Source organism: Equus asinus, chromosome 7, assembly GCF_041296235.1.
Source record: "Equus asinus isolate D_3611 breed Donkey chromosome 7, EquAss-T2T_v2, whole genome shotgun sequence".
In the NCBI taxonomy this organism is placed as follows: domain Eukaryota; kingdom Metazoa; phylum Chordata; class Mammalia; order Perissodactyla; family Equidae; genus Equus; species Equus asinus.
In genome coordinates, this window is record NC_091796.1 from 8596673 (window position 1) to 8621360 (window position 24688).

General features: G+C 37.7%; 1 protein-coding gene across 5 annotated transcripts in view; it reads left to right on the forward strand.

Moving 5' to 3' along the window:
* Positions 1 to 24688, forward strand: part of RTTN (rotatin) — a 149650-nt gene that overhangs the window by 104556 nt on the left and 20406 nt on the right. For all 5 annotated transcript variants that reach the window (XM_014839620.3, XM_070512873.1, XM_014839622.3 and 2 more), the window contains 6 exons: positions 2585 to 2678; positions 6472 to 6664; positions 8515 to 8605; positions 12153 to 12306; positions 15085 to 15222; positions 17750 to 17967. In XM_014839620.3, coding sequence (XP_014695106.2) covers positions 2585 to 2678; positions 6472 to 6664; positions 8515 to 8605; positions 12153 to 12306; positions 15085 to 15222; positions 17750 to 17967 — 888 coding nt within the window. The remainder of the gene's footprint in view (positions 1 to 2584; positions 2679 to 6471; positions 6665 to 8514; positions 8606 to 12152; positions 12307 to 15084; positions 15223 to 17749; positions 17968 to 24688) is intronic.

The following is a 24688-nucleotide window of genomic DNA, read 5'->3' on the forward strand; positions in this document are numbered from 1 at the left end:
GAAGATTGGCACAGATGTTAGCTCAGGGGCAATCTTCCTCACCCAAAAAAATATATAATCAAGTAAATAGCCATTGGAGATTATTTTCAAACAATCAAGAATTTGAGCTTAGAACTAGTGCAATTCAGTTTAATGTATTTTTTGTCTTTACTTATTAAAATAGTAATATGCTAATATAACAAATTTAAAAACATAGATAGGCTAGTAGAACCACAAATCACTCATAATCAATTTTTAAGATGCAATATTCTACTATATAAAGAAGTCCTTGTATTTTCTCAACCATATGGGTAAGTTATAATACAACTATTAGAGAGGTGCTTTCTATAATCATATTTTCTAAATTTCGTGTCCCTTCCTTGGACCATACTGAGGAAAATCACAAGTTTTATTAATGTCTTACCTTTGGTCACGAATCACAACTTTGCTTTCTTCTAATGAGCCTGGTATTTAGTGGGCCCTTAGGAACTTTCTTTTCCTGCACTTAATGCTATCTCTATTTTTTATTTATTTATTTATTTTTTTGAGGAAGGTTAGCCCTGAGCTAACATCTGCTGTCAATCCTCCTCTTTTTGCTGAGGAAGACTGGCCCTCAGCTAACATCCGTGCCCATCTTCTCTACTTTATATGTGGGACAACTGCCACAGCATAGCTTGGCAAGTGGTGTGTAGGTCCCCACCTGGGATCCGAACCGGTGAACCCCAGGCCACTGAAGCAGAATATGCAAACTTCACTGCTGTGCCGCTGGGCCAGCCCCAATGCTATCTCTGTTTTTGTCAGTAGTGAGGAATGCTTGAGTGTTTGTCAATTGAAAGAATATTTAGTGAAAAGATAAAGGATTCCAGCATCATTGTCCTCTTAAATTTTCCTATGCAACCAAAAGAGCTTGTGGCAGAAGCCAAATGTATTAGTCAGCTTCTGCAGAGTTTGTGATATCAGTCCTGGTATGTGACTGTTGTCTTCACAGACTATAAAAGTTACCTGGATGTGTGTTGATGGGAACCTTTGTGCCAATCATAGGCAAATATAATTTAAAAAACCCCAATTTTAGGTTATTTTTTCCTAGTATCTGTATCCAATATTAAATAAAATAAAACATTTAATACACGTTTATTTGAGTGATTTATTTAGACTGAAATTTATCTAGTTTTACTTGCCAGATGACTTTGTACATAGCTTACTTACATTTTTTAGCTACAGGTTTCTATTATTTGTTATTGTGGTGTCGTACTTGAAGTAGTGAGAGATATTAAGGTCTTAAGTTGAAAGGGGGATTTTAAAAACCATATATTATTTTCATCTACCATTTTCTTCAAATTTGTATTCTCTTTACTATCAGAAACTGCAAATGAAAATAGCTTTGGTTTTTGCTTTCATTCTAGCCTGTCAAGTCTAAGGCCACCTTACTTTAAGTGTTAGGATAAATTGGCAATCACTGTACAAATGCTGTGAGCTGTGTAGTATCCGAGTTTGAGGTAGGGTAGATGCATAAAGTCTATGGACAGCTCATGCTTATGCATGCACTGACACAATGCTTATCCAGTTATGGGAACTTCCTGCTACCTCAGAGAAGACGGTAAGAAAGAGTGATTTGACCTCTCCAGATAAGGTATTTTTCACATAGGAGGTGCCGAACACATCAGTTTGGGCTTTTTCAATTTTAGGAGTCCACAGTCTGCTCGTCTATAAACCTGTAGTGAAATTGTGTTTGCTTTCTACAAAATTTCTGTTATGTTTAATGTTTTAAAAAATGTTGTATTCTGAAACAGAGTGACAGCATATTGCCTGAGTTTTTAAAATAGTTCTTTTGCAATAAGGGGAGAGGTAGGGATACATCTTTTAATAATTCTAATTTTTTTTTTTAAGATTCTCACCTGAGCTAACGTCTGTTGTGAATCTTCTTTTTTTTCCCTTCTTCTTCTTCTCCCCAAAGCCCCCCAGTACATAGTTGTATATTCTAGTTGTAAGTCCCCCTGGTTGTGCCATGTGGGATGCCGCCTCAGCGTGGCTTGATGAGCAGTGCCACATCCGTGCTCAGGATCTGAAACGCAAAACCCTGGGCTGCTGAAGTGGAGTGCGCAAACTTAACCACTTGGCCACAGGGCCGGCCCCAACTTCTGCTAAGATTTTGATAGACACTATTAAAATTTGTGTGTGCCATTTGAAACTTTAAAAACCCTTTTCTTATGAATCAAGTAATGCAAAATATGTTAAGGCTTTAACGTTGATGAATTATCGTTAAAGTAGTATGTTTTAGCCTTTCAACATTTGGACAGTAAGAGAGAATAGGCCTTATTGAGACATTAAAATCCTAAGTGGGCTTCAAATCAAAACTTTGCTCCTTTGAGTTACTGATTTACATAAAGTCTAGCAAGTTTTATAAGAAGTAGAAAATGCTATTCAAAAAGCTGTTATAACTCTCAAGATATGGAATGTTTTTCAGTCATGCTGGCTAGTATAGTTTTGTTATAATAACCTTCTTGTGTAAGGATATGTTGTGTGTATGTTGCTTCTGTTTCATTTTCCACGTCATGACATTAATGGTGAATGTTCTCAGTAAATGATTTTCTTTGCTGCTCCGTAGGTGACACCTTCATCAGAGAGTGCTGAGTTTTCCCCACTTGTGACCTTGGCAGCACCTCTCCCAGAAGCCTCGCATGATCAGTTTGTGGCTCAAGGTATCCTTTTAGGAAGACATTCTACTTTCAAAAAGAAAAGAAGTTGGTCCAGGCAGATTATTTTGAAAGTAAATGTCTAGATAAGAACAAAATTAAATGCGTCATAGAACACAATGTCTAGATAAGAACAAAATTAGTCACAGAACATGACAGAATAAATTAGAATAAATATATCAGAAATTAACAAAACAACTACCCTTAACTAATAAATGGGAATTTGGCCATCACCTAGTCTGATTACCATTTGTTCCTTATTAGTTAAGCATAGATATTTGGTGTTTGAATTGGGAACTGATGGGTATTAGTTGGCTTCATTTTTCTCCCTCTTTTGGGAAAATATTTCAATTTACAACAGCAATCCACTTGAAAGTGAAGAAAGACTAGTCATAAGTATTTTTCAAAGGCTATGTGTCCATTTTAAAGGACGTAAAACATATTGAGTCTTTATTTTGTTAGAAATGTGTGGTAAATAGCCCAGGATTTATTTTTATTAGTGGCAATATATAAATTTTACTATTTGTATTAGGGACTGCTTCTAACTCTGTTACGCTTCAAACTTTATATATTCTGAAGAGTACAACTTAGCTTTTGTTTATTCTAGAGAGTATATAGGCCTTTATTCTGCAGCATTAAATTCCTAACATATAAGAATATACTACCTAAAAAGGTAATTTTAAACACTTAAACAATGTAATTTTTCATTACAATATTTGTTCCATAACTTCCTAAACAATGTTTCATTTTGGTTTTTAGTGATTTATGTTAACAATGTACAAAAGTTTTTAATTGTAGAAAGTACTCATTTGATCTTCTTGAGAACAAAAAGAGCAAACTCAGATTGTTGAAATAGCTAAGAACACAGGGCATGAAGTGAAATTTTATAATGAATTTCATGAATATTTATCTCTAAAAGTATATTGATTACTCTTAACTTTTAACAACTTTGAGATATGATTCAAATACGATACAGTACACCCATTTTCAGTGTACACTTCATTGGTTGTTAGTATATTCACAGAGTTCTGCAACCATCACTACAACTTGAGAACATTTTCATTACCCCGAAAAGGAACTCTGTCCCCATTAGCTGTCACTCCTCATCCCCTACATTCTCCCTAGCCCTAGGCAATCACTGCTGTACTTTCCCTCTTTATAGATTTGCCCGTTTTAGACATGTTACATAAATGGAATCATACAGTTCGGGATCTTTTGTGACTGGCTTCTTTCACTTAGCATAATGTTTTCAAGATTGATCCATGTCATAGCATGTATCAGTACTTCAATTCTTTTTATTGCTAAGTAATATTCTACTGTATGGATATACCACATTTTATTTACCCATCCATTAGTTGATGGACATTTGGATCTTTCCACTTTTTGGCTATTATGAATAATAATACTACAAACATTCATGTACAGGTTTTTGTGTAGACATACAGTTGTGTGGAATTTTTTTGGTTTCATTATGCTTGATTTGGATTTCTTTTATTTTCAAGGATTGTGCTTAGAATGCATGATTAATGCAGAGTTTTACTGGTTGCTAGTCACTTCATCACTTCAGTGGTATATTTAAGAAAAAAGCTTTTTAATCCTTTTTGTTGAACCTGCCAACGAATCTTTGAACAGTGCTAGAAAGTATTAGATATATGTTGTCAATGAGCCTTAAGACTAGAGTGATTTTTTTGTTGTTGTTAGATATCTTTCTTAATTCCATCTCTTTAAAATAGTATTAAGATAAATTGTTTTTAGTGATAATGAGATTTTAATTCTCTCAGCTGGAACTAGCAGGATTTCCCAGTGAAGCTGGTTAGTACTTTTATTTCTTGTTCTGTTAATTCTTGATTAACCAGGGAATTATTATGCCCCAAAACAATTTAGAACAGGATGACAAGAATGTTCCCTAACATGTACATTGGAGCCACTTTAGAGATCCAACTTTTCATGTTTAAATTTAAATTCTTTCATGTTATAAGAAAACCTTTACCAGGGCCTCTCATGATCTATAAGTGTACATTTGATATACAAAGTTGAAAGGAATCATTAAAAATAACAAGCTTAGTGTATTTGTGTACTATAAATATAAATAATGAATAATTCTCTCTAGATAAAATATGAAAGTTTTATTGAATACTATATTGAATGAGTTGGAATTTCTTGAATGCTGTGCCCCTCTCCTTTTATTGGTATTCTTTTCTTCTGTATGCTTGCCCTAAAAAAGCTGAAGACATATAATACATATTTTGGGAATATTTAAATTTTTCTCTTAAAACCGTTTGAACTGTTTCTGTGGAATTACTCAAATTTAATTTTCCCGATTTTATTTGGTTTAAAATATCAAATCTTTCTTGACAATATGTAGTCCCAAAGTGTCTCCCCAAAGGAATTAATTAATTAATTACAAAGGGAAAAATCATAACTTTACACTGGGGAAACCTAGTAAACACCACCTTAATCAATATGGGACAAGCAGAAATCATGTTTCTCCTGACGTGGGGTACCGAGGATCTAATCATGAGGAAGCATCAGTCATTAGACATTCCACAGAGTAACTGGCCTGTGTTCTTCACAAAATGTCAGGACCTGAAGGATAAAGCAAGACTGAGGACTCTCCCAGTGTAGAACCCAAAGAGACATGACAACTAAGTTCAGAGTGTGATCCTAAATTGGATCTCAAGAAGAAAAAGAACTTTGTGTCTTTGCTCTCAAGCACGTTAGTGAGACAACATGCAAAATTTGGAACAACGTCTATAGATTAGCTAATACCACTGCTTCAGTATTAATTTTCTGGTTTTGTGATTATAAAAGACAGAGTCTCTGTTTGGAAAATTAATTTAGGGTTAAAGGGGCATTATATCTGCAACTCACAAAGAGTCTGTATGGAGATACGTGGTAGGTGGGTAGATAAAATGTGGCAAAATATTACTACTTAGGGATCTGAGTGAAGGTATATGGGAATTCTTTGTACTTTAGTACTTGCCATAAGTCTGAACTTATTCAAAATATAATGTTTCTTTAAAAAAGAAATCAGACATGAGAGTCATGAGGGAAGGCCTTGAGGCAGATTGGCTTTCTTGTTAGCATCTCCTGCTGAGTCTTCTAGGAAAGGGTCACTGTCCCATATCTTCAGTTCTAAAATCCAGAATCTCTGAAAACTGAAAGTTTTCTCAAAACTCCCTTGGTAGTAAAACTTGCCCATACCTGAATACATTTGGCTGCAAAACCTGACCAGTACTGTGGTCTGAGGTTGTATTTACTCCTTTATCCATCATATTCATTGTGATTGTACATATGCTATGCTGCAGAAATATTTATTTCATTATGGAACGTTGTCTAAGATCCCACTGGAGGTGTTAATTAATGTATGGTACATCTATCTTATTATTTTTCTAAAATCCAAAAATATTTTGAATTCTGAAATACTTCTGGCCCCTAGAATTTCAGGAAACCTCATTGTGAAAAAATGAGTTTTTCAGACAAACACTGTGGACCATCTGTCTGCTCCTTAGATCTTAATGCTTGTTATACAAAGCCCCACCCTGCCCTTCTTACACTCTTGCCCGTACTTCCCTCTTACACTCTCACCTAAGGCAGACACCTACACGTCTGCGCACATGTAGACACATGCACACACACAGTGAAGGAGCTGGAGATGAGTCTGCACTGGAAGAATTCCCCATCATCTGTCTTTGGCACCTTCGGGAACTTTGCTCTGATTATCAGAACTTGTTGACGTGGTGCATAACCACGAGGTAAACAAAATAGTGATGACTTTTGTGCTTGTTTTCAATAATAGGTCAGCATGAGACTGTGTCACCACGGCTTCCTCGTGATTCCTCCCTCGCTGCTCCTCTGCCCAGGCAGTGTGTTTTTGTCACTCCACCTCTTCTTTCAGCAGTGTGCAGCCTCTTGGACAGCCTGTTGGTGATTGCTCCGGGAGACACTGCAAGTGCTTTTCGACAAGCTGGTCTCCTAGAGCTTCTCTGTAGGTGAGAGACCAGTTCTCCCCAAGAGGCTGGGTCGTACAGATGAGTTTATGCAAGCGATGCTCATGACTCGATAAGACGTTACAGGTACTGGGAAGAGATCTTTATCCTTTCGTAGGCTCATTAGACTGCAGGTTTTTGCTTTTATCAGAATTGTCTTGACAGCTTTTATTTTAGATCTATTAAACCACTTCTATTGGTTTGTCATGTTGACTGTTAAGGCCCCTCCACAAAATCCTGATTTTTTTAGAATTCAGAAGTTCTAAACCTTATTTGTCCTCTGCCACACTCAAGGAATATCCAATCCCCTTGGGCATTCTAAATGGGAGTGAAGGAGTTTGGGGGTTTATCTCCCTAGTGGTCGTATCAGAATAATGTTCATGGATTAAGAAATTGTTTTTTAAATTCATTTGGGTGATTGAACTTTTTATTAGAAAGTATTCTGTTAAAATTTAGGAAAATCATGATTTGGTTCTTTCATTCATCTAATATTAATAAGCCTCTGACATAACTTTTCCTGATTTTCTTATTGGTTACATGATATAATTAAAAAGTCCTTATAGGGCCAGCCCCGGTGGCCTGGTGGTTAAGTTTGGTGCACTCTGCTTCAGCAGCCTTGGTTTGCTTCCTGAGCGCAGACCTACACCACCCATCTGTCAGTGGCCATGCTGTGGTGGCAGCTCACATACAAAATAGAGGAAGATTGGGAACAGATGTTTGCTCAGGGCAAATCTTCCTCAGCAAGCAAAAACAAAACAAAACAAAACAAAACACCTTATATATTGTATTTATCTGACTTAAGGTCTAATTATGGTTCATTCACTCACTAGTGTTGCAGCCTTGGGTAAGTCACTTTAATCTCTGGAGTGTCATTAATAACACCTATTTAACGGGGTTAGTGCGAGGCTTAAAAGAGATGTGGTCTCAGGTGCTCCCTCGTCTACAGTCAGTGGTACTTCTCTGTACTCACCTCCCTGTTAACCACACCTTCATTTACATGTCTTCTCTGCCTCTGTTTCTGCTCTTTGCACATTCACTGTCTGAAATGTCTTCTTCCTTCTTGCCAGATCACAGTGCTTTCTCTTTCCTTTTAGGATATTAAGAAAAGTCTAAAAAGAAAGAAGTTTTCCTTGTTTCAGTTCACTCAGTTGTGGTTCCTCCTTTGCCATTTGTAGTAAACAGGGAGTGTGACTTTGTCCTGTTCACCTTTATTTGTCATCTTTTCTACTGGGATGCCTAGTAGAGTTGGAAAAGGAAACTGCTAGTTGATTGTCTTCCTTCTTGGATGTTTCCTGCCTCAAGAATGACTGAAATGGAGCTTTAGGAATATTCCTGTTTTTAAGAGTCATAGTCTGTTGTGACATTAAGGGCACAGAGATATTAAAAGATCTTTTATGGCAAAGCCTTATCACATTTCCATACTTGTTCTTTATTTCTGACTTAAAAAATTTTTTTTCCTGTTTTTCGTTATTTTGTTTTTAACTTACTAAATTGGAACTAATTTCCCAGCAAGTGTTTTTCCTGTTTTAAATATGAACCTAACCACCAAGGTTTTTCTCTTGTTTGTGTTGCTTCTGAAAGGGCTTCATTCTATTTTTTATTCTGCTTTTTAAGGTTTTATTAGGTATCTTTCTTCAGAATTTCTTGTCTCCCGTATTTATCATATAAGATCTTTTCCTGTATTCTGAAACATTGTAGAATACCTTTTTATAAACATTTATTGTCTTTATTTATAAAAATCCTTTGTCTTGAATTCTATTCAAGGTTACATTCAAACTTCAAATTCTGATTTATTAATCTTTAATAACAAGCATACCAATGTCTAAAGGGTGGCCTTTTTCCATCCTTCACAGTATTGCAGATGCTGCCCTCATAGAGACGCGTGTCCAGGAACTCAAGGCCCCGCTGCCTTCGTCACCTCCAGTTGAACACACACAGGCTCAGGTAAGTGCCTCACGTCTCCCTCTCACCTCATGTCTGTTGTGCATTTGTTTGCTCTAAGTGCCAGAAACATAAATTCTGCTGAGGATATACTAGCCATAGGAGAAAGATGAAAATCTCTCAGGGTATACATGGTATGATGAGGTTATTTGAAATAGCTTACTTAACATTTTCATCTGAGACATCTTTGGATGGTAGAAAAGAGCAGTGGGGTTTGGAGACCTAGCTTCTGTTCCTGATTCCATCATTAACCAGCTATGAAGGTTTAATCACAGATCCTGATATTTTTAAGCACTGTAGTAAAAAAGGGGACATTTATGGCCCAACTTCCCCTTCTGTGATTTTAAGCTCTCTCTTTCATTTTCATCTAAATTGAAGTTGTTAAAATACTTAATGACTAAGTTCTGTGTATTTTTAAAACCCCGTATAATAAGAATAAATTTATTTTTGTTCCTTCACAGGTATTTACTATTTTTAAGTTCTTGCAAAAAGCTAGAGTCTGTATGTAAAGTGTGCTTAACAATTCTTTGTGTAGTTGTTGCTGATAGAAATGTTATCTCAAAAACAAATTTTAAGAAAGACTATGAGATTTATTTGGGGTCATAATAAAGGGTAGACTAGACCAGTATCTCTTGCTTTGTGATATCTTCTTTGAGCTTCCTGAATAAGGCAGACCCTCACCCAAGACTGGGTAACGCTATGTGCATTATCTTCGAAACACTTGTCTCACTGCAGTGTTTTCATTTGTGAGTGTGCTTATTTCCATAAGGGCTCTCTCCTCCATTTTTCTGTCTATCCATCCAAGAAATCTTTATTGAGGGCCTACTGCGTACCAGGATCTTCCCTAAGTGAATAAAACAAAAACCCCTCCCCTCAAGTTGGGAGAGCAGATCCTGAAGAAATCCATACATGCCCGATGATGCTAGACGTTGAGGAAGAATAACTGAAGCGGGGGACAGGAAGTGATGTCCGAGTTGGCAGGGTAGGGCTTTTCCATGTAGGGTGGTCAGGGAGGGCCTTTCAGACAGCGACATGTAACCTTAAGTAAGTGAGGAAGCCAGTCCTATGGGACATAGCAAGGCCCCTGAGATTGGAGTATGTTTGGCCTATCCAAGAAACAGCAAGGAAGCCAGAATGGCTGGAGCAGAATCTGTGAGGGGGAGATGAGCTCAGAGGGCAAATGAGCTCCATTTGAAGTCAGGGCCTTGCGTCTTTTTGTGCGCTGTTGTACCCTGAGTGCTGAGCACAGTGCCTGTCTCACAGCAGGCACTCATCCAGTATTCGTGGAGTGAATGAATAATAAAGTAACAAACATTTGTGGGCTGCTTGTTTCTATTCGTTTATGTAATGCTCACAGCAATCACATGAAGTACCATTAGTGGCCTCATTTTATAAAGGAAATGACTGGAACCCAGAGATAAGTAACTTGTTCAGGTCGCTCATACAGTAAGGGGCAGAGCCAGGATTCCAGCCCACAGAGGTTGGTTCCAGAACCTACACTCTTTAGCCATTGCACTGCCTGGCGTGATGTGGGCCAAATGCTTCTTGGCTATCTGTCCTTATACAAGATCATTCATTCATTCCAGAAAAATTCTGGAGCATCTGCTCTGCCAGGTTGTGTTGCAGGTGCTAGTGACACATCTGTGAACAAAGTAGACACATCCCTGCCCACATGAAGTCTGTGTCCCAGGAGACAGACAGTAAATGGTGAATAAAATGTATTTTATCAGATGGTGACAGATGGTATGGAAAACAGTAAAATGGGATGGGTAAAGGGGGAGAAGTTGCTGTTTTTTCGGAGAGTGGTCAGAAAAGCCCTCATGAAGGTGAGATTTGAGAGAGACTGAGGAGGGGAGGAAAGGGCCGGGGGTGCTGGGCAGAGTGTGCAGGCAGAACCGCCCCGTGAGCTTGCACTCAGCCGAGGCACGCATGTGCTGAAGTGTGTGGTTGGTTGGTCTGGTTTTTTTTTTAAGAGTTTCAAACATAAAAAAAGACTTAACTTTATGAATTACTATATCAATATTTCATTAAATCTTCAGTATGGTAATTTACACAAGAGTCTAACAATTCAGCTATTCTCTCTCTAATGTTGTCTCTTGCTTTCCATGGTTTATCTGTTTCTGGTAACACTTCACACACCCAGAGGGCAGACTTGCTGTAATTTCCATAGTGTAGAAGTTGAAGGAAGCAAAAAAGACTTCACAGCCATAAGGAAATTAAACTTCACAAACTGCTTGCATTTTACCCAATAGGAGAAGTGTAGAGCCACGTACACTTTTATGTAAAATCAGTTGGCAGATTAGATACAGGGAGGACATACTCATCAGGGGAAGCAGGACAGCACAACTGTTTTGAAATAGTCTGAGGTCACTTACCTTAGAGGCACGTATCCCTCCTCGAATGCAGGACAGTTCCCGACTCTCAGAACAGCAGAATAAAGTGGGGCGGGGGAAAGTGTGTGTGTGTGTGTGTGTGTGTGTGTGTGTGTGTGTGTGTGTGTGTGTGTCTACAGAGAGAGAGTTCATTTATATGTTCACCTATATGGACGCTCTCATTGTCTGGGGATAGTGGATAAATGAGACATCACGACTTGTTCTTTAATTATTACGTATCCAGAGAATTAGTTTTTTAAAAGTACTTTTGCAAATACTTGTTGTAATATTAGCATCAAGTAACATTCCAGAGATGGTTTTATTGGTAATATTAGAGAAGATTTAATTTTTCTTTTATAATTATTCTTTTATAATTATATTAAGAATAGTATGTTGGGGGCTAGTCCAGTGGCATAGTGGTAAAGTTTGCATGCTCCGCTTCAGTGGCCCAGGGTTTGCTGGTTTGGATCCTGGGCTCGGACCTACACGCCACTCATCAAGCCACGCTGTGGGAGCATCCCACATAGAAGAACTAGAAGGACTTACAAGTAGGAGATACAACTATCTACTAGGGCTTTGAGGAGGAAAAAAGACAAAAAGAGGAAGCTTCGCCACAGATGTTAGCTCAGGGCCAATCTTCAAAAAAAAAAGAATAGTATTTTTATGTTGAAAAATAGTTGAGGGCAAACATTGACCATATTTGCATTTTATTTGTAGCAATAACTGGACAGTTAGGCTAGCTTCCTCCACCCCCAAATTGTGCTCTTTGAAAAATATTTTGTAATCTTTCTTTCTTTCCAAAATTGTAGACTTTATGGCTTTGGAATGCCCTTTTCTGTTTCTTACAGACTATTGATTCCATAATGTAGCTACCTGAAAAATCTCAGGGCTTGCTTTCTCTAAATGGAATTCAAAATTTGTTTTTGAAAATACTGTTTTGTTTGGTAATATTATAGTTGACAATGAGTGTTAACGTGGCTGTTAATGACATGCTTATGAGAAAAATAAAGCTTTGTTGCTATGTATTCATTTCAGGTTTTTAAAATTTATGATTAATAGTTTATTAACCTATGTTACAAAGAAGTGACTTATAATTCTTGAAAAGTAAAATATTTTATGACTGAGGTGAGCTTGTCATATGATCTGTTTTGTTTTACTTTATCTCCTTTTTCAAATAGGTGTCTTTTCTCCTGGAATACCTGTCCTCTTTGTCCAGGCTTCTGCAGTCGTGTTTATTGGTAGATCCTGACCTTGTGACTCAGAACGAGCTTCTGAAACCTCTTATCACAAACGTCATTGGAGTTCTTACCATATGCACCAAAGATGTATTAGGTAAGCTTTATTTTTTTAGTTTAGACTGAAAATAAATAATATTGAGGAACAAAATCTTACTCTGTGCCAGATATATACTTCAAGGTTACACTTTGAGTTGTTCTTTGCCAGCATCTTGGAAGGCTTTCATAATGTGTTTTATAGTTTGGATGTTTTAAGTGGTTCCAGGAGACCATTTGAGGCAAGTATGTATGTAGTAAAGAATCATCCCCTTGCTGTCAGTTTAAGTGAAAGTAAAGTTCTCTATGTAATGTTAGAAAGTATGGTGAAGTTTAGGTAGTAATTATTCTTATAAACTATGGCCAAGGCCAAATGACCTACTAATAACTCATTTGCTATATAACAAGCATAAGCAAGTCTAGCATGTAGTATCAAAAATTTCCTAAGGTTTAAAATTATTGAAAAATATACTCTGATGAAAAGTTGAATATAATGCTTAGTAGTAGAGAAAATTAAAACAATGTAGGATCTTTATCAAAATTAAAATATGATAATTTTTATAATGAAGTAATTGATCGTTTGGTAATTCTCTTTGCCTATCAGTTCATTCTTATGTAGTCCTTTGAATTTTATGGATTTGCTTTATTTTAGATCTGGTAAGTGAAATGTTTTATGATGCGTGCAAATCCAGTCCTCAGTGTCTCATCAGTGTTAAAATTATCCCAGTGCTAGAGGAGCAGTAATTCCTTACTGGAAATTTCACAAATGGCAGTGATGTAAGCTAATTATATTAGACAATGCATTCTCTACAAGGGTGGTATCATCTGCCCTAAGGAGCAAAAATTGATTCTTGGGGGAAGAAAGCCTTAGCTATTAGAATAGTTTGTGGCCCTCCAGAGCTCAGCTCTACACAATAAAATCTTATTCCTTAGTATTTATTTCTCTTGTTGGTTTTTCTTGGGTATCACTTGAGAAGCATTGACATTGAGCTCATGGAAGATACATGAGAAGTATGCAAGGTCAATGCTAAAGAACTGTGGTGCGTATGTGGCTGTGAGTGGTGGGCTTTCAATTGAATGCTTGATCCCAAAGTCAGATGGCAAGAGGTGGCCTGTGTGTCTTGGCTGCCATTGGCTGCCTTGTGGATAGGGTTTGTTTTTTGTTTTTTGTTTTTGTTTTTTGAGGAAGATTAGCCCTGAGCTAACATCTGCTGTCAATCCTCCTCTTTTTGCTGAGAAAGACTGACCCTGAGCTAACATCCGTGCCCATCTTCCTCTACTTTATATGTGGGACGCCCTCCACAGCATGGCTTAATAAGCAGTGCCTAGGTCTGCCCCTGGGATCCAAACCAGCAAACACCGGGCTGCCAAAGCAGAGCGTACAAACTTAACCGCTGTGCCACTGGGCCGGCTCCTACCTCATGGATGTTTTTATTGATTCTCTTGCTTTTCTTTGTGACTTGGGCTTTGAAAATTAAATTAAAAGTGTATATATTTTATTATTTAATTATGTAAAAGTTATTTAACCCATCATTAATTATGTCAAGTGCTAAAAAGAAAAAATGTCAACGATATCTGAATGTATATCTAACACGTGGTTAAGTTAAAAGTAATTTTCTCATATCTAGCAAAAGTTAAAACTTCACTGAAATTTTTTTAAGAAACTAATTAAAATTTTTTTGTGGAAAAATAACAGTTTTGAATGACTTTATAAAAAATTGGTTATATCTCTAGTTTGTATGTATGTGATTTGCTAATTTCATGTGTAATTTGATACATTTTAATTTATATGAGTAAATTAAAAGTTATTCAAGCACAGTTATAAAATTAAGTGTTAATAGTTTTTTAATTTTTAATTTAACTTTCCACTTAAATATTTATTTGGCCATCTTAAGCCTGTATTGAGTAAAATCAGTAAGCTTTATACTTATTCTTTTTAAAAGTACAGATATACAGATAGTACATAAACAGATGTTTAGTATCTGTGGGATTAATATTTCTTGGGGCTGGTGATGAGGAAATATGTCTAAAAAGATTCCTTATAGAGCTGATAATATGGCGAAGAGGTTGAGAAGCACCAAGAATTGCTATAATCCTAACTCCCTGGAAGGTGCCCTTTCCAACTGCCTCACAGGTGCTGAAGAACACTAAGATGGAAGCCCTTGGTTTGCTTGGTAATGGAGTTTGACAAAAGCTGGCAAACACTGCTGGTGGTGTGGTCAGAGAAGGCAGTGCTAAGAGAGCCACTGCTCTCCAGCTCCCATTTGCCAAATAAGGAGAAGGGAAAGCTATCTTTACTCTCGAAGGTTAATTGCTGCATCCTTAGCCACAGGCAGAGCTGAAGAATCCTCTTCTGTATCGTAGTTTTCCTTGTGGAGCAATACTCTTCTCGGTGCTTCAAAGAAATTCTCCTTTCTTTTCTGCCATGACCTTGGGATGTTCTGTTTTCCCCTTTCATCCCTGCACGAAGCTGCTAGAGAGGATGAAGAAAACAAGAGAAACAATGACTTGCTTTTACAATGTGCCTCTGTAATTCTGAAGTTATAGCTTAATATTCAATTTGTCATACTTTCTGATTGTTGAATATGTTTTAATAAGAGGAGCATGTGTGAGTACATATTTATTTGTCTATAGGAGGGTGAGGAAGACATCTTTAAGAAGCAATGGAAAAGAGAAATTAATTGAAATAAATTTTGGATCATGTTGAATTAAATTTGTCTTCATTTGACAAGTACATACCTCTTACTTTAAGTGCGATGAAGTGTCTTGAGCTTTGTATTTTAAAAGGTTCTTTGTCTTCTTTGTGTTTATAACTTGAAATGCTTTGATTAACTTATAGATGTGGAGTTAATATCGGCTTTTTATCAGACATGGACACATTTATTTAACCTTCTGGCTACACTCCTGAGGAAAGCTGGGGCTGCCTCTCTCCCATCTGTTACGATGGGTTTGGCCAAGCACTGGGTGGCCGTGATCGGTAAGAAGCTACTCTTACTGAGCTTGTGGTCTTTCTGCTAATGAAAATTAAGATAATCCTTATCTATGATTTTATATATATATGTATTCCCTAAAATTAAGTAATTTTATGGCATGGCGTATGAAAGAGAAACCAGATGCTTGGTTTGAGAAATTTGCAGTGCTCTTGAGAAGTCCAAAAAATGCATTTTTGAAAAATTGAAACACATTTCAAGATACCATAAAAACAAGTAAGAAAAGCCTGCTGTGTTATGAAGATACATGTGACATGATTATAAAACAGTGAGATAGATTTACTTGTGTTGGTCTGGAAACCAGTCTCTTTCCTCATATGTATGCACTGAAAGTGGGTAAATCTGCGTACATAAAATCCTGTGTATGCATTAACATGGAAAGTTGTAACAAAAATAGTGTCTTCTCTCACGACACAAGGATTTTCTTATAGCACAGAAATGCCAAGAGTATAGTGTAATTATTTTTATAAGATGTCTTCCGTATAATAATTGTCTACTAGAATAAGCAAATGATTATTTTTAAATTAACTACTGTCCATAATTTTTCATAAAGCCTCTTCTAAATTTTAGCATTGCAAGAAGACTTTTTTAACATAAATGTTTATAAATAACATTTATGCTACCTTGTTTAAATTACCAGTTTTAAAGTACTCAAAATTAAGTTCTTTTAAGATTCCAAGTTATCACTAATTCAGTTGACATATTTTTTTCAGATTTCATTTTATCATTTGGTCATTCTCTAAACTTAGATATAAGATACATTTTGGTACCAGAGTCATAGTTTTGAAGTGAGATTTATGGCGAAATACATGTTGAACAAGAAACAAGATTGTTGATTATCTGGATATGGGAGTTCTGAGTGTACCCTAAGGGGAATAGTGTCCATTTAGAGATCATTATTTTGTTAAAAGAGATAAAAATTGAAAGCAATTGACTGGTGGAGTGATTGAGATGGAGATTTTCCTCTTGCATCCATCGGGGGGAATCAGTTTACCACCTAAATCATTAATAATATAAAGCAAGAAGCTTTATGGGACTCATATGGGGCACCGAAGCCACCTGGTCAAATCAAACCCACTGCCTCCTTTGGTAAATAAAATTTTGTTGGAACACTGCCACACTTCTTCGTTTCCTTATTGCCCGTGGCTGCTTTCATGCCACAGCAGTAGAGCTGAGTAGTTGTGACAAAGGCTTATGACCCACAAAGCATAAAGTGTTTATTTACTTCCTGGCCCTTTGCTGAAAAAGTTTGCTAACCCTTGATTTAAGCCTATTTACCTGACACTATTTCCCTAGTGATAAAATAAAGACGTATTAAGTTCAAAATCTTTCTACAAAATACATACACAGTTTTATATAATAATAGTGCTAATCCAAAATAACCTACTATATAGTAGCTTTGATAATAGTAATGTTAATGAAAACTAATAAAAATATCATTGATATTCCTTGCTGTGGAGTTGTTTTGTTTGTTGGTTGGTTTTTTTTCTCCTTATCATTTTCCATCCCATGTGCTTGTACACATTTAAAACGTGATAACTTACAGCATCTATAACAATCTCTTCTCAGACTTGACAATATTTAGACATCACTTAAATGAACATAATTTTCATGAAACCCTGCTGTAAATTATTTTTTTTATGTTACTTAAGAACATAAGAATTTCTGTAAGCCTAAATCTAGGTGGAAATTCTTATGGTTTTAACTCACACAAGTATAAATCCAAAATAAATGAAACACAACAAAATTATAAACCAATGCTATCAAATTAATAAAATTAATGCAATGCAGCAAATGTTCTTTTGATTAAGTTAAATCAGTGCTCACAACAGGAAATTAATAATGACTGATTCACTGTAGCTTCTTTTGAGTTTGTTTGCCCATTCTTTCCACTCTGTGGTGTTTGGAAATCAGTTCATAACCACTCTTGTTCTCTAGCTAAACTACCCTGAAACCTTTGTTCCTACATCACGCCAACACTGCATTCTGTCTTAAGTCCTCTTTGGCATCAGCTTGCTTAAAAATAGAAACACAGTCACATGTACAAATGGTAATCTAGATAATCCAAAGTATAGTTACATTAGCTTTTTTCTTAGGTTAGTACTGAAATTAAAAGCAAAAAACTCTGAAGACTTTGTGGATCCCAGTAGACCATAGAGGGATTGATACGCATTTATATATAATTCTTTTATTTTGGGTCTTAGCACAGATTGTGTATATATGCATTTGTACACACACACACACACACTGTCATACTCATTTATATAACAAAGAACCCATATAAGAAGAAGGAAATGAAAATTAAATGCATTCCTTGACGCAGTATGTCGTTTTAGTACCGTTTACATTGCTTTTAAACAATCGAGTTACTCTTGTGCTCCTTGACCTATTGATAGCTGTACTTCATTAGAAATGAAAAAGCTATAAACTTAATTACTCAGACCAATCTAATTCACTTTTTTGATATTGAAGAACTTTTCAAACATTTATGTATGGAATTATTCCCTCTTTTAGATATGTTCTGCAGATGTGTGGGCTTGTCTACCACATGCCCTACCCTCTCTACTGCCAGCCTGCAATTCCTTTCTATTCTCTTGACTGAAGAAGCAAAAAGGCATCTCCGGGATAAGGATAAAACAAGTTTATGCCACAGTCCAACAATGACTTCACTTCTTGATACAACTCAGGAAAATCAGAAATCTCTAGAACGACTTAATGAAGTAATTATTCAGGTAAATGATTTCTTGATTTTTCAAAACTTGGTTTAGTGTTTAAATGAACTGACTTTTAGTCTTTGTTTTATAAAAAACTTTTTAATCATTTGAATTAAAAAATAATTAATGCTCATTATGACCATTTAAATAATAGGAACTATATAAAGTTAAGTTAACTATCTCCTCTCCACTCTCACCCCTCTGATATTGACCAGTTTCTTTTTTTTTTTAAAGATTTTAATTTTTTCCTTTTCCTCCCCAAAGCCCCCCGGTACATAGTTGTACATTCTTAGTTGTGGGTCCTTCTAGTTGTGGCATGTGGGACGCCACCTCAGCGAGACTTGATGAGCGGTGCCATGTCCACGCCCAGGATTCGAACCGTCGAAACACTGGGCCGCCTGCAGCGGAGCACGCGAACTTAACCACTCGTCCATGGGGCCGGCCTCTTGACTAGTTTCTTTAATGAATATGTTGTAAAAATTCAAAATGAAATATTAATAATGTAAATCCAGCAATTTATCAAAATAGTGTGCTGTATCATGACCAAAATGGGTATATTTTAGGAACGCAGGTATAATTCATAATTTATTGCCATTTTAAAGACATGTTTACATCTTTGAAAATATATTTACCTAAATCACGTTTGATTTATATAAATGAACTACATATATTTAAGGTGGTGATGTGTATAGAGGTAGCCAGACTTGGTTGGCACATTTGTGAGAAAACATCCCCTTTCCAAACCCTGCTGATTATTTTATCTTATAAACTTATTTTTTGCAATCGTAAAATATGAATTAAGAATTTTGTTTCATTAAAAACATTCTAGGGGCCAGCTCCACAGCCGAGTGGTTAAGTTCGCGCGCTCCGGCTGCCTCGGCCCAGGGTTCGGATCCTGGGCGCGGACATGGCACTGCTCGTCAGGCCACGTTGAGGCGGCATCCCACATCCCACAACTAGAAGGACCTGCAACTAAGATATACAACTGTGTACAGGGGGGGTTTGGGGAGATAAAGCAGAAAAAAAAAAACATTCTAAAATCACTCGGGTATTGTTATTGTATAAATGACAATTTAAAAAAAAGCTAGAAGTGTTTCCTAAGTTGCACAATTATCTTTTACAAATAGGAATATTACCAGATTTTTCACTATTAAGAAATATCCTCCTTATTAGTAGTCATATGGTTTTATGGTTTTGTCTTCTCACTGAAAGGTGGGGAATTAGTGGACTTGCGCATTGAAGGGTTTGCTTCCGCCATTTTTATAGACGGAAGGTTGTTCCTGTCTGCCAACTGGTTATAGTCCCTTAGGATTTGGGGATTTTTGCCCCTTTTCTGCCTGTGAGAGTCATGGGTGTGCAGATCTTTCTGGAATTTGCTTGTGTTGGAATGCAGACAAGGCTGATAGCGGCCAAGACAGCTCCCTGGTCCAGCTCAAACCTACCTGTGGAGGGTCACGGGCTCCTCCGGGGGCTTTTGCCCAAGACTATACTTGCCTTTGAAGCACAGATAAGGAGCCTGATAAGGGGTCTCCAGAGTTTTCTCTTTTCCACCAGCTCCTTCAGAAGCTGGATCTCTGGGGGAGAAAGGTTTTCTTGAAGAAAGTGTTTCTTGAAGTCGCTTATTCTTGGGAGGCCAGAGCTTCCCTGAAACTACGACCTCACACATTCCACTCAACTTTTCCTGGTTTCAAGCCCAAGCTGGAAACTGTCCCAATTACCTCATCCACCGTCAGAACAACAGGCTTTGTTCTCCATCGATTAACTGAGTCCGATTTTGTACTTCAGGGAATATTATAAGCAGGAAAACTGAAATTCAAGCCTTTACACAGTCCTCTCCCAGCCCTGATGCAATAGCGTTCTTAATTTCCTGGCTTTGGCAGAACACTTTTCTCCTGGGGAAGGCACCGTGCTTTCCTCTTCAAGGACTTTAAATGACTCATGGGCCCCGCATCAGTTTCTTTCCCTCCGTGAGGGAGCATGCTGGCCCCTCTCCTGCCCAGGCCAGAATGCCCACGAGCTCTGGCAGCTTTGACCACAGCCGTGACCATGGCTCCTGCGGCCAGTCCTCCCAGACCTGGGAAATTTAAAGACCTCCAGCCCTCCAGGCCAAGGCTATTTTATTTCCCAGCTATTTTCTCTTGCTTGTTAGTGGTGGTGTGTTTCAAGGAACCACTATTAGACTCCTGATAAACATGGGTCCACATAGGGATGATGAGCCAGATTAAGATACTGTATGTAGGAAAAACTGTGCCACAGGAATTTGCTTAAATTTACCTTGCCGTTGTTTTCCCTAATATTTTGTAATATTATTTATTATAAAAGTTATTGTTTATAAATCTTTTGCTGTTATCTTCTTAGCCAAGGAAAAGGAGGCGCCCCAGAGCCACAGGATATCTCAGTGATTTTCCTAATGATTAGCTAATTTTCCTCTCCATTTCTTCCAAATTACAAAAGATAGAAAGTATTCCATGTGGATATGTATACATTACCCTGTTATTTAAACTGTGTTTCCTAGTAAATCAGACTCTTCTTGTGCATGTAAGCAGTAAAATAACGAATACGTGACGCTTGTTAGAAGGGCCCAGGCGAGTTTAAGACAACCCAAGTAAAGACAAGAATTGTACGGATGGCACGCTTATGAGAAAATGTATGCCTGCCCTCAGATGGGACATTTATTAATGAGCTTATTAAACTACAAACACTGTTTTCTTACTCTGCCTTATGTAAAGATATGTGAATTAAAATATTATTAGAATCTGTTAAACAGCAGCACATTATAATAAGTAATATACATCCATTTAGGCTGTAGGTTGTGCCAGGTGTTATGTGAAGCAAAGTAAACTATAATCTTGAAATTATCAGAAGAAATAGCAGTCTAGAATTCAAAATTCAAATGTAAAACTGCACTCAAAAACTACTCAAAAAATAGCAAGCTGTGTGACCTTAGGCATAGCACAGAACCTCTTCTGAGTCAGTTCTTTAAATGCAAAATGAGAGGATCGTGTTACATTATTGCTAAGTTTCAGCTGGCTCTGAAATTTTCCATCCTCCTCATAAATTATTATATTGTAACTTCAATTAAAATGTCTTGGCAGAGAATCTTTTAAATGGATGCTTTACAGCAGTATCCTATGGGGGATACATGTTGAGAGTTTGCGTTTGGTACTTATGTCTTAAATAATGTGTAAATTAATTTTTTTATAATTCCATTTTGAGGAGGTTTCAGGGTTTGAGTATTCTCTAGGAAACTATTAACTGTCTTTTGACCATGAAATATTGAACACATTTCACTTAATGGAGACTTTTCCTTGCCTACTGAGATACTCAATATATTTCATTTGCAAATGCATATAGATAACAAGATTAATAAAAACTCTCTCTATAGTAGTAGGTTTTGTCTGTAATTGATATGTTGAATTATTTTTATTCCTTATATTTGATCTGATGTCTAAGGTTAGTAATCCAAGAAAACATCAAATTCTAAATGTCACATTTTAGGTGTTTAGTGAGTGGTAAAATTCAAGAGTACATCTGTTGGAGAGAAGGCTTATTGTTTAGATACTGCCGTGTTAATGAATGTTCACTCTAATTAAAAAGCCTCTTCTTTACATTAGTACCTTTTGGAAAGAAAGCAAAAAGTTTTGACCCAGAATTCCTAGATCACTTAGCGTATAGAAGGAACTGGATCTAAAAAGAGCATAGTATCTAAATAAACTTCACTGAGTCCTCTTATTTTCTTTCTACCTATGGGTGACAAAAGGACAGATTGTGTCTTGCTCCGTATCCTCGTGATGTGTTTTTCCTCTTTCGTGGGTCTGTATCCTCCCCTGGCTAGGTGTCTGTCGCTTCAGCCCTGGGACAGGGACTCGTAGCCCTGCCCTCCTGCCGCGAGCTTCCAGGCATCGGCTGCGCTCCTGCTCTGTCCACCTACACTCGGCTGCTTTCAGGGCGCACTGCACTGTGAGCTACTTGGGAAACAATAGAAATCCCATCCTGAGCTCTGACCTTCAGTGTATGTTGAAAAGTGTGGATTTGCTATAGGTTAGTCCTGTTTATTTCTTTTTTGTTTGTTTTTAGTTCGGGCTTTCATGTCAGTTTTATCCTGTACACATTTTAGTGTCAAACAGGTTTATAAGTTTTTTTACCCAAAGTAGGGGACTTCTGCCTTCTTGCCTCATTTCTCTCTTTTCAGAGGTGACTGCTTACACCTCTTTCAGCTTATTACTTCGTACTTTACCTTCCATGTCTCTAAATAGCATGCATGTATTTCTGTCTTGATTATTCCTTATGGACATTACCTGTTGATTTCCTACTGTAGAAAATGAGACTTTAACTCTCTTTCCGCTCCTCCCTCTGCCACCCACCCGCAGTGGGTTCCCTTCTCACTCCCCCGTGTTACCTGTCTTCACGTTGAATGGGAGAGTAGGCAGCATGCAGTGTTAAATCTGGGAAAACTTTGTGTACAGTTGAACTGGCTGCAGGTTTACCTTTCTTTTCCTGCACAGCTTTCCTTTTCCTTAGAGGCAATTGTATTATTTTTTAATTTGCTGAGTTTTCTGTTATCACTGATAAACTCTATGCTCTTTGCCAGCAATCGAATGTCCTCTCATTATATTCGGAAATGTCGGAACTTATATCAGCTTCATCTTCCAGAAGAAATCACTCCCACTTTCCTCTGACCTTCCTAGTGCCCAGTGTCATTCTGGGGGCTCCGTTCCCCTTCTTCCTGGGGAAATCCTTTACCTCTCTGTGCTATGATTTCCCGTGTCCCTGTCCCATGTCCTCTTTTCCTGGTTCACGCGCTCCTTTTGGTAGAGTCTGTTCTCCAGCAGCTTCTAGGGAAAAGGCTTTTTGAATTCCACATATCTGAAGGTCTTCTTCTACCGTTACATTAAATTTGTAGTTTGGTCAAGTGAGAATTCTAGATTGGAAATCATTCCTTTTTGGATTTAGAAGGCGTTGTCTGTTCCCTTTAACTTCTCCTGTTACTGTAGAGAGCTCTGAGGCCGTTAGGATCCCTGGTTTCTCTTTCCTGGAAAGTTTTAGAATCTTCTTTCTGTCTCTAGTCTCCATTTTCCTGATGAAGCACCTGGGTGTGAGTCTCTTTTGTCTGCTGTGCTGGGCTCTCGGGGAGTCCTTTCCGTCTGTAAACTCCTATTCTGTAACTGTTTCAGAAGTTCTGTAGCTCTTCACTGTCAGTGAAGTTCCAAACTCTCTCTGTTTGGAACTCCTGTTAAGTTTTCTGTTTCCTATACAATTTCTCTTTTCTTCCTTCTCTCTCTATTTTGATTTCTGTTTTCTGGTTGGTGGCTATTCTCAGGTGTCTGGTGATCTTGATTGTGTGCTGTGTTTAAAACTGGGAGACTTACAGCGGATCGGAAGCCCCGAGCATCTGAGTGGAGCTTGTTAACTGCAAGCTGTAGTGTGTAAGGGGATTTGGCTGGTCATTTTGTGCCCCTGTTTTCTTGAGCTTGTCAGATTCCCTAGAGAAGAGTCTTCTGATCTCCTGCCTGGAGGTGAAAACCCACACTGCCAAGTGTTTTGCAGCAAAGTAGGAGAAGAGAGCTGGGGTCTTAGAATTTAATTTGCACAGTTTCACTTAATCTTTCCTGTTTTCTGTAGAATACCCTTACTAACAAATATGCTTGGTCTCTACCAATTCAGAATGCTCGTAATTCATCCCCTCCAGAGACTAAACGTCCAGTTTTTGCAAGGGTTGGGGAGGAAGAGAGGCTTGGCTGCACAGAGATTGGTGGTGGACAGAATCTGTCATCTAACTGCTTCTCAGAGATTTTCACTCTCACTTCCAGCCATTCCTGATGCTAGATTTCCCGAGCTGTTGGCAATTACAGATTGGGGTGGTCACCCGGCTTTCCCCGCTCACAACTCTCAAGCCTGCTGACACGTTTGCCATTCTTCCGTCTGCTTTCTAGTTTCCAAACTTGTTGTGTGTGTTTGTCTTTCATCCCAATTCTGTCATTTTAATGAGATTTCACGAGGGAATAAAAGACACATCCATGTGCACAACTGTTTCCCTAGAGGTCTTACCTCTTTTTTTTCCCCTCATTACAGATAGTGGATGAGTAGTATTTTTTAGTGAGATCAGTTTGATTTTTCTCAAGTCACTAATACATGTAGGTTAAATAAAGATGTGTGGGGCCAGCCCCAGCGGCCTAGTGGTAAAGTTTAGCACACTCTGCTTTGGCGGCCTGGGTTCAGTTCCCAGGTGTAGATCTGCACCACTTGTCTGTCTCTGGGCATCCTGTGGTGGCAGCTCACTTGCAGAAAGAGGAAGATTGGCAGCAGATGTTAGCTTAGGGCGAATCTTCTTCAGCAAACAAAACAAAACAAAACAAAACAAAAACCTTATGGATGTGTTTATGAGAGCAATTTTCCTATTAATGGTGTTGATTAAGTTTTAAGATTCTTATAGTTAACTATAGTGATTATACTCCAAGTGTATTCATCATCTTATAATACTTCCCTGCCTTTTTTCCCCTTCTTCTTCTTCTTTTTTTTTGTGAGGAAGATTGGCCCTGAGCTAACATCTGTTGCCAGTCTTCCTCTTTTTTGCTTGAGGAAGATTGTTGGTGAGCTAACATCTGTACAGATCTTCCTCTACTTTATGTGGGAGGCCACCACAGCATGGCTTGATGAGCGGTGTTAGGTCTGCACCCAGGATCCAAACCCGTGAACCCCAGGCCACCGAAGTGGAGTGTGCAGACTTAACTGCTACTCC